General features: G+C 41.0%; 1 protein-coding gene across 2 annotated transcripts in view; it reads right to left on the bottom strand.

Annotated features, from left to right (window-relative positions):
• Window positions 1-6,216, bottom strand: part of LOC137625831 (uncharacterized) — a 6,631-nt gene extending 415 nt beyond the window's left edge. The window contains exons 1-2 of one of the 2 annotated variants that reach the window (XR_011040919.1): window positions 6,069-6,216; window positions 5,116-5,786 (exon numbers count right to left, since the gene is read on the bottom strand). Coding sequence is in view for 1 of the 2 variants with exons in the window: in XM_068356724.1 (XP_068212825.1) it covers window positions 2,883-4,556 (1,674 nt within the window). In the remaining variant the exon portion in view is untranslated. Of the gene's footprint in view, window positions 1-1,694; window positions 4,557-5,115; window positions 5,787-6,068 lie in introns of those variants that run through there. The other variant, XM_068356724.1, reaches the window with a different exon arrangement.
• Window positions 6,217-17,500: the final 11,284 nt, after the last annotated feature.

Below are 17,500 nucleotides of genomic sequence, written 5' to 3'. Positions count from 1 at the left end.
ACAGTACACACTTGTGAACACTTAATCACTTTAACACACATTATATAATACACTAATACATGAAACAATTTATGAAAAGGTGTCTTTTTAGTACTTACTGTTATGGATGGCTAGGTGTCAGGTAGTGATTAGAGAAATGCCGGGGACTCTCCATGTTAAGAAAGAAAAACAAATCAAGGACAACCAAACAAACAGAAATAACTTTAGTCCATGGAGTGAAAACATAGCCAAGAGATGGCAGCACAGCATTCCTCGACAAACCCCCCTACTAAGTTTGAACGACAGGCAACAAAAGAAAACTATATGCATCTACTGATCATATCTGAACACATTATCAGACCCTCTTATGTATTCGATAAAGAAAGAATATGGTTGCAAACTTAATGCCCAACGCATAAGGCGGTCATTCTTATTTTTCATACTACTAAGATACTTAAGAGGTGCATGATCAGTTTGAAGAACAAATTCTTTGCCATACAAAAATTCTTTAAATCTTTCTATTCCCCAAACAATAGCAAACAGTTCTTTTTCAATAGTGGAGTAATTTAATTCAGATTTATTTAATTTCCTACCTGCATAGCAAACTGGTTTAAACACACCATCATGATCCTGCAATATAACAGCACCCAAACCATGATAAGACGCATCTGTTCGCAAATAAAACTTCTTTTCTACATCAGGCAACATCAAGATAGGAGATTTTAAAAGATGAGCTTTAAGATCATTGAAACATTTAAGTTGATTATCAGACCAATTCAATTTATTACTACAGTTTTTCTTCAATAAATCATTAATTGGAGCAGACAAAATAGAAAAGTTTGGAATAAATCTGTTGTAATATCCTAATGTTCCCATAAATGAACGTAAGTCCTTCTTTGTTGTTGGAACAGGCATATTAACAATATCATCTACTCTGGACCTAATAGGTGATAAACAGTTATTTCCTAGTTTATACCCAAGATACTTTATTTCATTGAATGCAAAGAAACATTTTTCAGGACCAGCTGTTAGGCCATGGTCACGAAGTCTTGAAAGAACTAACTTAATATGATTTAGATGATTACTCCAGGATTTACTGAAAATAACAATGTTATCAAAATAACAAGATACATTTGCTAATCCTGACAACACTTTTCGCATCAATCTCACGAATGTTGCAAATGCGGTTTTAAGACCAAATGGCATCACTTTAAACTCCATTAACCCATACTTGGTAGAAAAAGCTGTAAATTTCATAGCTCTAGGATCTAATGGAACCTGCCAGTACCCCTTACATAGGTCTAATTCAGTAAAATATTTAGCGCCATTCATTTTATGTAAATCGTCATTTATACTAGGCATCGGTTCTGCATCAAATTCAGAATATTTATTAAGAGCTCTAAAATCAACACATAAACGTATACTTCCATTAGGTTTTCGTACAATAACAACAGGTGAACAATAATCAGAAGTTGAAGGTTGAATGATATCCATATCAATCATTCTATCTACCTCCTTATTGAATTCATCGAGCAAACTTAAAGGAATTGGGTAATTCTTAGCTCTGACTGGTTCATCACTTTGCAATTTTATATTATGAGAAATAGTCTTAGTACGACCAGGTGTATCACTCATGACGTCTGTAAATGACTTCAATAAACATTCAAGATCATTAATTTTATCAGATGACAAAGATTCACAAAAGTTATAATTACCAGAGTCTTCATCTCTTGATGGCAATTCACAACAATTAATGTCAGTAATGGCAATAACAGGCTGTACTTCAGCTTGAAGAGCTGAAAACAAATTTGATGAATTTAAAAGATCATTTACTTCTTGTTGAATTACACTAACCTTAGATCTTCTATGATAAGTCTTAAGCATATTTGCATGATATAACTTTAATCTATTTCCTACTTTGATTTAGTAATCAACACCATTAGAATGGACATCAGTGATTATATATGGACCTTTCCATTGCATAAGGAATTTATTTGAACTATTTGGAAGCATAACCAAAACTTCATCATTAACTTTGAATTTACGAGAGGTGGTTTTCTTATCAAAATACTCTTTATATTTCTTGGCACTAACCTTGGCATTATTTACTGCAACTTCAGCCATGCTCTGCAATTTATCTCTAAGGTTAATTATGTATTGATAACTAGTAGTTAATTCTCCATCAATACTATTATTAGATACCAATTCATGCAAAATATGTAATGGACCTCTTACATTTCGACCGTACAGCAATTCAAAAGGACTGAACTTTAAACTATCATTTGGAATTTCACGATATGCAAATAAGGCAACATTAATGTATTTATCCCATTCATTCGGATTATCAATACAAATTTTCTTTAGCATATTTTTCAAAGTTCCATTCATATGTTCAACCATTCCGTTACAAGATGCATGATAAGGACTGGTGTAAATGGCTTTGATACATAATAATTTATTAGTTTCAGACATAAGATCAGACTTGAATTGAGTGCCACGATCACTAAGGATTTCTTTGGGTATACCAACTCTACAAAATATCTCCATTAATGCCTCCGCTACAGAAACTATCAATATTGCGTAAAGCAACTGCTTCGGGATACCGAGTAGCCATATCTATCACCGTAAGAATATACTTATGACCTTTCTTAGTACAAGGAGTGATAGGACCAACTAGATCAATAGCAATACGTGAAAAAGGTTCATTCACAATGGGCATTGGCACTAAAGGTACTTTCTTTGGTTTACTGCTGAACTTTTGACACGAATGACAAGATTTACAAAATCTATGTATATCTAAGCTTGCCCTCGGCCAATAGAATTTCTGCATGATCTTATCTATAGTCTTACGAGATGAAAAGTGTCCCGCCAACAAAGACTCATGTGCTAACTTCATTACTAAATTACGGTACTGAACTGGCACAACTAACTAATTTTCCCACATCTTCAGGTTTACTACTTTCAAGACACTTGCGATATATTAAATCTCCAATATTTACGTACTTAACTGTCCGACATTTTAACGTTACACTTTCTTCGTTATCAAGCAACTTACGGATACTAGCAAGTGAAGGACATTCTTTTTGATACTCACTAAATTCATCAGAATTAAGACCATATTCCTTATCCAAAGATTCAAGATTACTAAACATAGGACGTTCCTTTACTTTATCCTTAGCTTTTGCTCTCGTTACTACATTAACGTTACGATCAGAAACAAACTCATCACCGTTTATTAAACTTAAACCTGCATCAACATTATGTTTAAGTCCAGGTATAAGACAAATAATGACATCTGCGCAACGTATGGGGGCAACAATAGCTTTAACTTTACCAGAGAAGAATTTAGACTCAACAATTGTATGCACTGTATTTAGGTACAAAGGTCTACCAAGATAGTCATAAATTTTCACTTTTCTGCCTCGAGGGTAATTTAAAGGTACTAATGTATCTCTAACAACCACGGTATTGCACCCAGTATCAAAAACTATCTCAACTGACTGATCAAAAATCTTTCCATCGGTATCAGTTACACAATTATGCAATTTTTCTTCACGGCCAAGTACTACACCTATTTTAGGCACTACTTTATCAGATTTCTTATTTAATTTGTACACAGGGCAATTAGGACGAATATGACCAACTTCACCACAATGATGACATTTAACATTAGAATCAGATTTAGTTACCGAATTCGAAACTTTAGGAGACTTTGAAATATTATCAGCAAGAAGTTTAGCATGAGGTTTAGAGGGAATCTTATCATTACTCTTACGGCATTTCTTCATACCATGAGCAACTAGATATCTATCTGCACTCTCAGCAAGTTGACATGAATTCTGAAGTGACTGTTCTAGCAAAAATGAACGAAGATCATGAGAACAACTAGACAACATTTGATCAAAAATCATAAAATCTCTAACAGATTCATAATTTTTCTCTACATTTGCAAGTTCCAACCACTTATCAAAATATTGTCCCAATTTACAATTGAACTGTACAAAACTTTCGTCAGTATCAATAATAGAATCTCTAAACTTCCTTCGATATACATTGGAATTTATGTGAAAAGCTTTAAGCAGAGCTTTCTTAAGTGAAACAAAGTTATTGACAATATCGCTAGACAAGCTACAATAAATTTTCAAAGCTCTACCACGCAATAGAGTTCCCAATAACATTGAATAATCATCTTCTTTCCATTTGTAAAATTTCGCTAATCTCTCAAAGCGATCTATGTACAAGTCTATTTCGTCTACGGTCTCGTCAAATGGTGGAATTTTAGGCAAAGAAGACCTTAAGGGATCAACAATGGGATTAGGATCTGGAGTGTAATCAGGACTAGATTTCAATTTAAGTAACTCAAATTCATGTTTTCTCTCCTCGTCTGCTTTCTTTCTCTCTCTCTCTAGTTTATCTAACTCACGCTTTGCGACTCTTTCTTCTCTTTCTTCGTCTGCTTTCTTTCGGATCTCGTCATATTCTATCTGAAGCTTTAACTGTCTATGTACAAATTCATCAATTTGAGTACCAGTAAGGCCTTGTTTAATTGCACTGTCAATTAATGGTTTAACATCCATAATGAAAATTAAAAATTTACACACGATAAATAAACATACGTCCAAGTTGTATTCCCTTGAAAACCAGTGAACGACGATTAGAAAATTACACTACGCGAGTAATCAAACATTGGAAAATTCAAACAATACCTAATAAAGGCGAAGTTTAACTTTGACCCACGCATAAATTATTTAACAGACTGCTAAGAACTAGTCACTTAAACAAGCCCATTATAAGACTAACGCAGTTACATTGTTAGCAAACACCGAATCTCAAAACTAATTCATAATGTATTGCTGTAAACAACTTGCGCAAACAACTTTATATAAGTTTAAGAACGTACACAAAAATTAAGCATTTAATCAGATACTCAACCTCTAATTAATGCAATTATAATAATACTAATGCAAAAGTTATTGCAAGCATATAATCAAGATATTTAACCTCTTAATTAACGCTCTATACAAAAACGCATTACAACACAAAAATAAATATTTTAAGTCACAAACAGGACAGCGACATACCACCAGCCACAAATTTACCATAACAAACTCCTTTTTAACAATTTCAAGGTCTTACCTTACTTCCATAGAATCAAAAGGGAAGAAACAAGACTCCATTAGAAACCAACAAATACCTGGTGTCCAAGTCCGACACTTCTCTTATCAAGTCCTGGTACATACTTAACACAACAGAAAACAGAAAACATTACATTCATGAACAGTTATCCTACTCACTGCGCCAATTGTCGAGTTATGGTCTTTAGATTTTATATGCCATGAACTCTGGTTCTTTTAAAGACATATTTGACTGTTCACTTTTAAGTTTCCTTGTTTAATATTTTGATATAAAGGTATAACATGAAAAATTCTATTAACTTGAAATATATTTACAGACTGAAACAAACAAAATTAACAAACTTCATGTTTAACACCAGGAATCATAATAATATATAGATATATTGAACATCTAGCACGTATAATCAGGATCAGGAAAAGTACTGCACTTGATTACAGTCTGACGAAGAATCACTTGTGTCAAGATGAAATATTTCAAGATCCGATGACCAAGAGTCTAAGGTTTAGGACCAAGTATGCAGAAGACTGATCCAGGTCTAAGGACTGATCCAGGTCTAAGGACTGATCCAGGTCTAAGGACTGATCCAGGTCTAAGGACTAATCCAGGTCTAAGGACTAATCCAGGTCTAAGGACTAATCCAGGTCTAAGGACTAATCCAGGTCTAAGGAGTTCTGCAAAATATAAACATATTTACAGCTAAAAACTTTATATAATATAGTTGATTTCTTGACTGCAGAAGATGCAGTCAATTACACAATGAAGTGAAACATTGAAAACATTGTTTAAACATTTTAAGCTTTTAACCACAGGTTGACATATTACATTTCCAATTCACAAACAATCTTCATTATTTATACAGTACACACTTGTGAACACTTAATCACTTTAACACACATTATATAATACACTAATACATGAAACAATTTATGAAAAGGTGTCTTTTTAGTACTTACTGTTATGGATGGCTAGGTGTCAGGTAGTGATTAGAGAAATGCCGGGGACTCTCCATGTTAAGAAAGAAAAACAAATCAAGGACAACCAAACAAACAGAAATAACTTTAGTCCATGGAGTGAAAACATAGCCAAGAGATGGCAGCACAGCATTCCTCGACAATATATATATATATATATATATATATATATATATATATATATATATATATATATATATATATGTATATATATATATATATATGAATATATACATATATATATATATATATATATATATATGTATACATATGTATATATATATGTATATATATATATATATATATATATATATATATATATATATATATATATATATATATATATATATATATATACATTTATATATATATATATATATATATATATATATATATATATATATGTATATACATATATATATATATATATATATATATATATATATATATATGTATATATATACATATAATATATATATATATATATACATATATATATGTATATATATATATATATATATATATATATATATATATGTATATATACATATATATATACATTTATATATATATATATATATATATATATATATATATATATATATATATATATATATATATATACATATATATATATATGTATATATATATATATATATATATATATATAAATATATATATATATATGTATGTATATATATATATATATATATATATATATATATATATATATATATGTATATATATATATATATATATATATATATATATATATATATATATATATATATATACCTCCTCTTGCTTGAGAGTACACTTGCGCACTCTATACTCTCTTATTTTTTTCTTCCCCTAGTTTTTTTGAAATGGTATTTTTGGCAGGCTTAATAGAAAGGCCATGGATGCCTGGTGGTTTATCAGGAAGTTGTCTTTTCCTTATCTGATACTTATACTTTTCAAAACCATCTTTACTGTCCTCCCTTCAGTTGAAGTGGCTATCCTGAAAGGTATTTATACTTGCATGGTGTATCGGCTCCTCCATTTTGACCAGTTTTTCAATTTTTTTTCTTTAGTGTGACGGCCGAGAAAGGGTTGCAAACTCAAAGGCAGGATGCAATCGACTGAGCTGTTTATTAAGGAACACACTCCTTTATATACAAAACCTCAAGGCAACAGAACATGACATGTTCGAGAGACAGACAATGTTACAGAGCAAAACGGAGACATGATCATTCAGGTTCTTTTTAGTGCGAGGGAAGAGCGCAGATACAAGCATAATATATACAAAAGGAATTATGTAAAATTGTGTGAAACACGGTTGGTACATGGCTCCTCCCCTAAAAATGACATACTGTACATGTTAAATAGGGCGCCCTGATCTAGAGAGGCGAACTGTAGGCGGGTCATCTGGCAGAAGATAACCAGGTTTTAGACGATCAATGGAGACCCAGTCTTCTTTGCCACGAATGTTTAATAGGAATGCTTTCGGACTGCGTCGGATCACAAGGAAAGGGCCCGTATAAGGGGGCGTTAGTGGTGGCTAGCTAGTGTCGTTGCGCAGGAAGACGTGCGTTGCAGAGTGCAAGTCCGTTGATATGTGATGATTCGCTGGGGGCTTGTAAGTCTGGCGGCATGGAGTAAATTTTCCCACGACATGACGTATGCGCTGGAGATCGTCGGAGGAGGTTGTAGAAGGAAAAAATTCGGCAGGGACAACCAACGGGTCGCCATACACCATTTCAGCTGCCGAGACGTCGAGGGCGTCTTTAGGAGTGGTCCTTAGTCCCAGGAGGACCCAAGGAAGCTGAGTAAACCAGTTGCAATCCTTGCAGCGGGACATCAAAGCTGCTTTGAGAGTGCGATGAAAACGTTCAACCATTCCATTGGCAGCGGGGTTGTAGGACGTTGTCTGATGTAGGGTGATGCCCAGGAGATTCGCTAATGACGTCCACAATTGAGAGGTGAAAGTGGTTCCCCTGTCAGAAGTAATATGCTCAGGGATACCGAATCTTGAAATCCATCCAGAGAGTAAGGCAGATGTACATGAGGCGGACGTTGCAGTTTCCATGGGAATGGCTTCAGGCCAACGAGTGGAGCGGTCGATGACGGTAAACAGGTAACGATGTCCTTGTGATGTGGGTAGGGGGCCTACAACGTCGACGTGAATGTGTGCGAAACGACGCTGAGGTTGAGGAAAGGTGCCCACTCCTGAATCCGTGTGTCGATGTACTTTGGAAGTTTGGCAAGAAGTACAGGCGCGGACCCAATCCTTAGCATCCTTAGAAATGCCATGCCAAATGAAATTTGCCTTCAGCAGCTGTGCAGTAGAACGGCACAAGGGATGTGAAAGGCCGTGAATGAAATCAAACACCTGTCGGCGCATGGGAGCAGGAATCCAAGGTCGCGGTCTACCAGTACTGATGTCACAGAGGAGGGTGGTGTTGGAATCTTCGAGGGGAAAATCTTCCCAATGGAGGGACGAGCAGGATGTCCTACAAGCTTGATACTCTGGATCCTGTCGTTGGGCTTCAGCCAGGGCGTTGTAATCCAATCCCAGTTGAACGGCAGCCAACGTGTTTCTTGACAGGGCATCGGCAACGGGATTAATTTTACCAGGGACGTATTGAAGGGTGCAATTGTATTCAGCCACGGCGGAGAGATGTCGTCGTTGACGGGCGGACCAGCCGTCCGACTGTTGTGTGAAGGCGTGCACCAGAGGCATGTGGTCTGTGCGAATGACGAAGGGCGTACCTTCTAAGAAATGGCGAAAGTGACGGACAGCCAAGTGCACCGCCAGCAATTCTCGATCGAAGGTAGAATAACCCGATTCTGCCTTGGACAGTTTTTTGCTGAAGAAGGCCAATGGGCGGGGAGAGCCTTTGACCACCTGCTCGAGTACTGCACCAATAGCAACGTCGCTGGCATCGGTGGAGAAAAGGAGAGGGGCGTGTGGGATAGGAAAAGTGAGAGCCGCAGCAGTTGATAGGACCTTCTTTGCATTGCAGAAGGCTGCTTCTTGAAGGGGACCCCACTTCAGGTCCTTTGGCTTGCCCTTGAGGGAGGCGTAGAGGGGAGCAAGAGTGGAGGCAATGGCTGGCAGAAAACGGTGATAATAGTTGATCAGGCCCAAGAATTCCTGCAGAGCTTTGACGGTCGAGGGCGCGGGGAAGTTTTGAACGGCTGCTACCTTCTCAGGGAGGGGATGGACTCCTTCAGGAGTGATACGGTGCCCTAAGAACGACACTTCGTTGGCGCCAAAGGTACACTTGTCGTACCGGACTACAAGGCCATTTTGTTGCAGGCGGTCGAGCACGATGCGCAGGTGACGGAGGTGTTCCTCTTTTGAGGAGGAGAACACAAGTATGTCGTCCACATAACATACACAGAAAGGGAGGTCCCCTAAGATGCCATCCATGAGACGTTGAAACGTTGCCCCAGCATTACGAAGGCCAAAACAGGAGTAATTGAAGGTGTATGTACCAAACGGAGTGGTGATGGCGGTCTTGGGGATGTCCTCTGGGTTCATAGGCACCTGATAATACCCCTTTAGGAGGTCGAGCGTAGAGAAAACCTTCGCTTTGTGCAGGTAGGAGGTCACGTCGGCAATGTTTGGGAGGGGGTAGTGATCCGGTTCTGTTTGCATGTTCAGGCGCCTGTAATCCCCGCACGGACGGAGGGAGCCGTCTTTCTTCAGAACGATGTGTAAGGGTGACGACCATGGGCTGGAGGCCTTTTGGCAAAGGCCCATTTCCTCCATTCCGGCGAACGTCTGTTTGGCAGCTGCCAATCGTTCCGGTGCCAGAAGTCTGAATTTTGCGAAGACTGGGGGTCCCGTCGTCTCGATATGGTGATAAATACCGTGCTTGGCAGGAACCGTGGGCGTTTGGCGAAGTTCTGGACGGAAAACTTCCGGGTACGACGTGAGGAGGTGGGCGTAGGCATCCGTGGGTGCGCTGATGTGGAGAGCGAGGTTAGAGGGGGCAGGTAGAAGAGGTGTCGACAAGTACGAGTCTGCGTTGACCAATCGTCGGTGGGCGACATCGACCAGAAGGTGGAAATGAGAGAGGAAATCCGCACCAAGGATTGGCATTGTGACGTCAGCAACGAGAATCTTTCAATTGAATTTACCGTTTCCGAACGATAATGTGAGGTTCTTGTAACCGTAGGTGGATATCGCAGATCCGTTGGCAGCTACCAAGCGGACGTCGGCAGATGTAGACAGACTACGTTGTGCCTTGAAGAGTTTCCTTGGCAAAAGAGAACGACAAGCACCCGTGTCTACCAAAAATCACACGTCCGTTCCTGCATCCTGTAAAAAGAAAAGATTAGAAACACGGGAGGCCACCGCCACAAGCGATGGCCTACTTACACGTTTTTTGGCCACTGACAATCCTTGGCACATTTCTTCGCGGTTGCCCCGAATCTGAAGTGGTAGTAGCAAAACTGCGGCGGATGGGAGGTAGTAAGTGGCTGTAGAAGTCGTTCGTTGGGGCGCGAGCGATTGGTGATTGGTGGGCGGCTTTGTCGCTGCTTCGGCACGTCACGGGGTAGGCGTGTATGTCCTACGGCATTCATGTCAGCTTCGGTTGACGTTGAATAGGCATCCTCGTCGTCAGGGGTGGAGGCGTTGATGGAGGTCTTGAAGTGGCTGTCCATAAGGGCGTCTGCTTTGGTCATCAAGTCCTTTATGGGTAAACTATTGACATCGGGTATGGCAGCGCGTACAGGTTCAGGTAAACGGCGTATCCAAAGGGCACGGAGTAGGTTCACCTCATGAGGAGAGCCGTCTGCGGCAGGTTGAAGGCGAGCGAAGCTGGTCATTTCCCTGAGGGCGAGCGAAGCCCTTTGTTCCCCCAACGGTTGTTGCGAGAGCTGAAAAAGCTTTGCTATACGGGCGGCTGGCGACGGCGACTACTGCTGCAGAAGGTATGTTTTGAGGGCGTCATACGCTATTGGGGTGTCTCCTTGTTCACAAAGCCAGTCGGATATTTCTGGGAAGGTGTCCTGGGGTATCGCCGCCAGAACATAATCCGCTTTGGTGGTTGAGCGAGTCACGCCCCTGATATGAAACTGGACTTCTGCTCGTTGAAACCAAGCAAACGCCTCACCCCTGGCAAACGATGAAAGTTTGAATGGAGCGGCCGCAGCACCAACTGCCGTAGAGTTCTCCATAGTACTAACGATGAAGGGGCGAGGGGGTGGGGGTGGAAGGCGGTGGGAGCGAGTCGACTTCCGGGGTCACCAATGTGACGGCCGAGAGAGGGTTGCGAACTCAAAGGCAGGATGCAATCGACTGAGTTGTTTATTAAGGAACACACTCCTTTATATACAAAACCTCAAGGCAACAGAACATGACATGTTCGAGAGACAGACAATGTTACAGAGCAAAAAGGAGACATGATCAGTCAGGTTCTTTTTAGTACGAGGGAAGAGCGCAGATACAAGCATAATATATACAAAAGGAATTATGTACAATTGTGTGAAACACGGTTGGTACAGTAGTCTATGGGTTTGATCAATCACTACTTATATTTCTGTACATAGTGTTTTTTTGTTATTATTCTTGTTATTTTGGTTTTAAGTATGATGTATCTTTTTTGTCACCATTAATTCTTATTCTCTTTGGAGACATTGAACAAAATCTGGAACCAGTACGTCCTAGGTTTCATCAATGTCGTCTACTGTATTACAATATTCGTGTTCTTTATGCAAATATTCAAGACCTTATAGTTGCGTTCAGACAATATAATATCTTTGTGCTCAAAAACTTTGGTTTCTAATATAAGGCACCCATCTGAGCTCCTTATAACTGGTTTTCAGAAGCCAATAATGTTGAAACACGATGCCATCCCTAGGGGCGGGGGAATTACAGTGTATATTAGGACTGACTACCCTGCTTCTCATAAGTCCTGCTATGAATGTGGATGTCATGAGATCCCGGTAATAAATGTTTGTGACAGGCATAACAACTTCTATTTGTGTTCGATCTACCGGAATCCTTTTGTCCTTTGTTGGTGATTTCAATGCTCCCCATAGGGAGTGGCTAAATTCTGTTTCTCCTACTGATCTCCACGGCTTATAATAGCTTTAGACTTTGCCTTTGAATCAGGCTGTGAGCAAATCATACGTGAAGCTATAGCTACTCAAAAGTCTGGTAACTGCTTGAAGCTCGTATACACGGCCTACCCTGGCGTTATAACAAGTAAGGTTGGTTCTCTTGTTGGAACATCTGATCATGCTTCGATTTCATTATTAATGAAGACTGAGCTGCCTGTCCCTGATGTACCTTACTCGTGTAAGATTTATATGAAATCTCAAGCAGACTGGAATGAGATTTTACATGATCTTTTGGGCTTTAATTGGTCACAATTGTATAGTAGTGTTAATGATGTAGTCCCTCTGAATGAGAATCTAGTCAACATGCTTGAGAGGCGTATCCCTTCACGTGTACTAAGGTATCGAGTGAAGGACATACCATGGTTCAATGATGATTGTAGACATGATTTTTTGGAGAAGCAGGAGGCCTATCATCTTTGGAAAGGTAAGAGATCAGATTTGACCTGGAATAAATATACTCAGCTTAGAGCTTTTGGCAAGAGAGTTTATGCTTCAGCTGAAAAAGGATACAATTTAAACATAAAAAAAATCCTTTCTGGTACAACCCCGGCGCATAAGTGGTGGCCTACCCTTAAATCTGCACTCTTCGGTGTAGATACAACAGATCCTCCTCAACTTAAACCAAATGGCTCTGTCAGTCACTGTCCAAAAGAAAATTTAATCCTTTTGGAGGATGTGTTTAACAGCAAGCAGAGTAATGAGAAACTCGAACTTCCTCATTCCAGTTTTCCTGAGGCTAAATTAACTATATGAGCTTTTCGATCCCGTGAAATTAAAGTTTTCTTTATGGACCTTGATGCTTATGGAGCACTCAATTTCCATAACTACCATATTATATGAAGTTTTTGAACGTCTTTTGGCAAAACATTTTAATAGGTTTGCTATAGGTAATCATCTGTCCTCTAGTTTGCAATTTGGTTTTCGTAAAGGCCATGGAGCAGGTGATGCCCTTCTTACAATCTCCATTGCTGTATTTCCCCTTGATTGGGGTTCGTATGATTGGCTTTGATTTTAGTGCTGCCTTTGACCGAGTTAATCATGAGGCCCTTGTTTTTAAAATAAAACAGTTGGGAATGGGTGGGTCTTTTCTTAGCGTCATTATTGAATTCTTAAGAAATAGATCGCAAAGACTTTTTGTTGATCGGCACCAGAGTGGGTATAGGAATGTGATATCTGGTGTTCCTCAGGGTAGTGTTCTTGGCCCATTACTTTTCATACTATGTGCACATGGCATGAGATTTGGTCTAGAAAACATGCTTGTTGCATATGCAGATGATGCTACTCTCTTTGCATCAATTCCATATCCTGAATGTAGATCTGGGGTTGCTGAATCCCTTACTAGAGATCTAGCTAAAATTAGTGCATGATGCAAATTATGGGGTATGAAGTTGAATCGTAACAAAACTCAAAGTATGATTGTAAGAAGGTCAAGGACCATGGCTCCTCAACATCCTGATGTCAGCATTAATAATGTTTCCTCAACTTTGTATATTTCTTCTAAAATTTTAGGCATGATTATCGCCAGCAAATTTACTTTTGAAAAACACATTAGGTCGGTGGGTTCTTTAATTGAATAAAATATTGACTTATTGAAAAAGCCTTTCATGATTTTTGGTAATCAATCTATTCCCTAAGAAATACTTTGCTTCTTTAATTTTACCTTGTTTCGAGTATTGTTCTCCTGTCTGGTCTTCAACTGCTTATTCTCATCTTAATTTGTTGGACAGAAACTTACGGTCTATTATATTTCCTATTCGTGATCTAGATATTAATCTCTGTAACTGTCGTTCAATTAGTTCATTGTGCATGTTGCATAAGATTTTTTTTATAATTCTGTCCATTCTTTACATTCAGATCTTCTTGGGCAGCTCCATCCTGTTCGTAATACTAGGCATGCAGTTAATTCTAATAGCCAGTCCGTCTCCATCATGAAGCTCAATACTACACAGTAATCTAGAAGTCATATTCCAGGTGTGACTAAGTTGTGGAATGATCTTCCTGATCAGGTAGTTGAATCAGCAGAACGTCAAAAGCTAAAACTCGCTTCAAATGTTTTGCATGTTCTACAGGCTTACGTAAGTCTTTTTACAGTTTATGTACCAAATATCTGTTTTAATGTTGTTAATGATTTTAGATAATTTTATTTTATTTTTCATTACATCTTATATCGTTTATTTGTTTCCTTATTTCCTTCCCTCACTGGGCTATTTTTCCATGTTGGAGCCTGGACTTATAGCATCTTGCTTTTCCAAATAGGGTTGTAACTTAGCTTGTAATAATAATAATAATGTCACACAATTGTACATAATTATTTTGTATATATTATGCTTGTATCTGCGCTCTTCCCTCGCACTAAAAAGAACCTGAATGATCATGTCTCCGGTTTTGCTCTGTAATATTGTCTGTCTCTCGAACATGTTATGTTCTGTTGCCTTGAGGTTTTGTATATAAAGGAGAGTGTTCCTTAATAAACAACTCAGTTGATTGCATCCTGCCTTTGAGTTCACAACCCTCTCCTGGCCGTCACATTGGTGACCCCGGAAGTCGACTCGCTCCCACCGCCTTCCACCCCCACCCCCTCGCCCCTTCATCGTTGGTACTATGACGGACTCTACGGCAGTTGGTGCTGCGGCCGCTCCATTCAAACTTTCATCGTTTGCCAGCGGAGAGGCGTTTGCTTGGTTTCAGCGCGCAGAAGTCCAGTTTCGTATCAGGGGCGTGACTCGCTCAACCACCAAAGCGGATTATGTTCTCGCGGCGATACCCGAGGACACCTTCCCAGAAATATCCGACTGGCTTTGTGAACAAGGAGACACCCCAATAGCGTATGACGCCCTCAAAACATACCTTCTGCAGCAGTAGTCGCCGTCGCCAGCCGCCCGTATAGCAAAGCTTTTTCAGCTCTCGCAACAACCGTTGGGGGACCAAAGGGCTTCGCTTGCCCTCAGGGAGATGACCAGTATCGCTCGCCTTCAACCTGCCGCAGACGACTCTCCTCGTGAAGTTAACCTACTTCGTGCCCTTTGGATACGCCGTTTACCCGAACCTGTACGCGCTGCCATACCCGATGTCGATAGTTTACCCATAAAGGACTTGATGACCAAAGCCGACGCCCTTATGGACAGCCACTTCAAGACCTCCATCAACGCCTCCACCCCTGACGACGAGGATGCCTATTAAGCGTCAACCGAAGCTGACATGAATGCCATAGGACATACACGCCTACCCCGTGACGTGCCGAAGCGGCGACAAAGCCGCCCACCTCCCACCAATCGCTCGCGCCCCAACAAACGACTTCTACAGCCACTTACTACCTCCCATCTGCCGCAGTTTTGCTACTACCACTTCAGATTCGGGGCAACCGCGAAGAAATGTGCCAAGGATTGTCAGTGGCCAAAAAACGTGTAAGTAGGCCATCGCTTGTGGCGGTGGCCTCCCGTGTTTCTAATCTTTTCTTTTTACAGGATGCAGGAACGGACGTGTGATTTTTGGTAGACACGGGTGCTTGTCGTTCTCTTTTGCCAAGGAAACTCTTCAAGGCACGACGTAGTCTGTCTACATCTGCCGACGTCCGCTTGGTAGCTGCCAACGGGTCTGCGATACCCACCTACGGTTACGAGAACCTCACATTATCGTTCGGAAACGGTAAATTCAATTGGAAGTTTCTCGTTGCTGACGTCACAATGCCAATCCTCGGTGCGGATTTCCTCTCTCATTTCCACCTTCTAGTCGATGTCGCCCACCGACGATTGGTCAACGCAGACTTGTACTTGTCGACACCTCTTCAACCCGCCCCCTCTAACCTCACTCTCCACATCAGCGCACCCACGGATGCCTACGCCCACCTCCTCACGTCGTACCCGGAAGTTTTCCGTCCAGAACTTCGCCAAACGCCCACGGTTCCTGCCAAGCACGGTAATTATCACCATATCAAGACGACGGGACCCCCAGTCTTCGCAAAATTCAGACGTCAGGCACCGGAACGATTGGCAGCCGCCAAACAGACGTTTGCCGAAATGGAGGAAATGGGCCTTTGTCAAAAGGCCTCCAGCCCTTGGTCGTCACCCTTACACATCGTTCTGAAGAAAGACGGCTCCCTCCGTCCGTGCGGGGATTACAGGTGCCTGAACATGCAAAAAGAACCGGATCACTACCCCCTCCCAAACAATGCCGACGTGACCTCCTACCTGCACAAAGCGAAGGTTTTCTCTACGCTCGACCTCCTAAAGGGGTATTATCAGGTGCCTATGAACCCAGAAGACATCCCCAAGACCGCCATCACCACTCCGTTTGGTACATACACCTTCAATTACTCCTGTTTTGGCCTTCGTAATGCTGGGGCAACGTTTCAACGTCTCATGGATGGCATCTTAGGGGACCTCCCTTTCTGTGTATGTTATATGGACGACATACTTGTGTTCTCCTTCTCAAAAGAGGAACACCTCCGTCACCTGCGCATCGTGCTCGACCGGCTGCAACAAAACGGCCTTGTAGTCCGGTACGACAAGTGTACCTTTGGCGCCAACGAAGTGTCGTTCTTAGGGCACCGTATCACTCCTGAAGGAGTCCATCCCCTCCCTGAGAAGGTAGCAGCCGTTCAGAATTTCCCCGCGCCCTCGATCGTCAAAGCTCTGCAGGAATTCTTGGGCATGATCAACTATTATCACCGTTTTCTGCCAGCCATTGCCGTCACTCTTGCTCCCCTCTACGCCTCCCTCAAGGGCAAGCCAAAGGACCTGAAGTGGGGTCCCCTTCAAGAAGCAGCCTTCTGCAATGCAAAGAAGGTCCTATCAACTGCTGCGGCTCTCACTTTTCCTATCCCATACGCCCCTCTCCTTCTCTCCACTGATGCCAGCGACGTCGCTATTGGTGCAGTACTCAAGCAGGTGGTCAAAGGCTCTCCCCGCCCATTGGCCTTCTTCAGCAGAAAACTGTCCAAGGCAGAATCGGGTTATTCTACCTTCGATCAAGAATTGCTGGCGGTGCACTTGGCTGTCCGTCACTTTCGCCATTTCTTAGAAGGTACGCCCTTCGTCATTCGCACAGACCACACGCCTCTGGTGCACGCCTTCACTCGACAGTCTGATGCCTGGTCCGCCCGTCAATGCCGACATCTCTCCGCCGTGGCTGAATACAATTGCACCCTTCAATACGTCCCTGGGAAAATGAATCCCGTTACCGATGCCCTGTCAAGAAACACGTTGGCTGCCTTTCAACTGGGATTGGATTATAACGCCCTGGCTGAAGCCCAACGACAGGATCCAGAGTATCCAGCTTGTAAGACATCCTGCACGTCC

This window comes from Palaemon carinicauda, chromosome 2, assembly GCF_036898095.1.
Source record: "Palaemon carinicauda isolate YSFRI2023 chromosome 2, ASM3689809v2, whole genome shotgun sequence".
NCBI lineage: Eukaryota > Metazoa > Arthropoda > Malacostraca > Decapoda > Palaemonidae > Palaemon > Palaemon carinicauda.
Note: the sequence above shows the minus strand (reverse complement) of the source record. Positions and strands in the feature narration are given on the sequence as shown.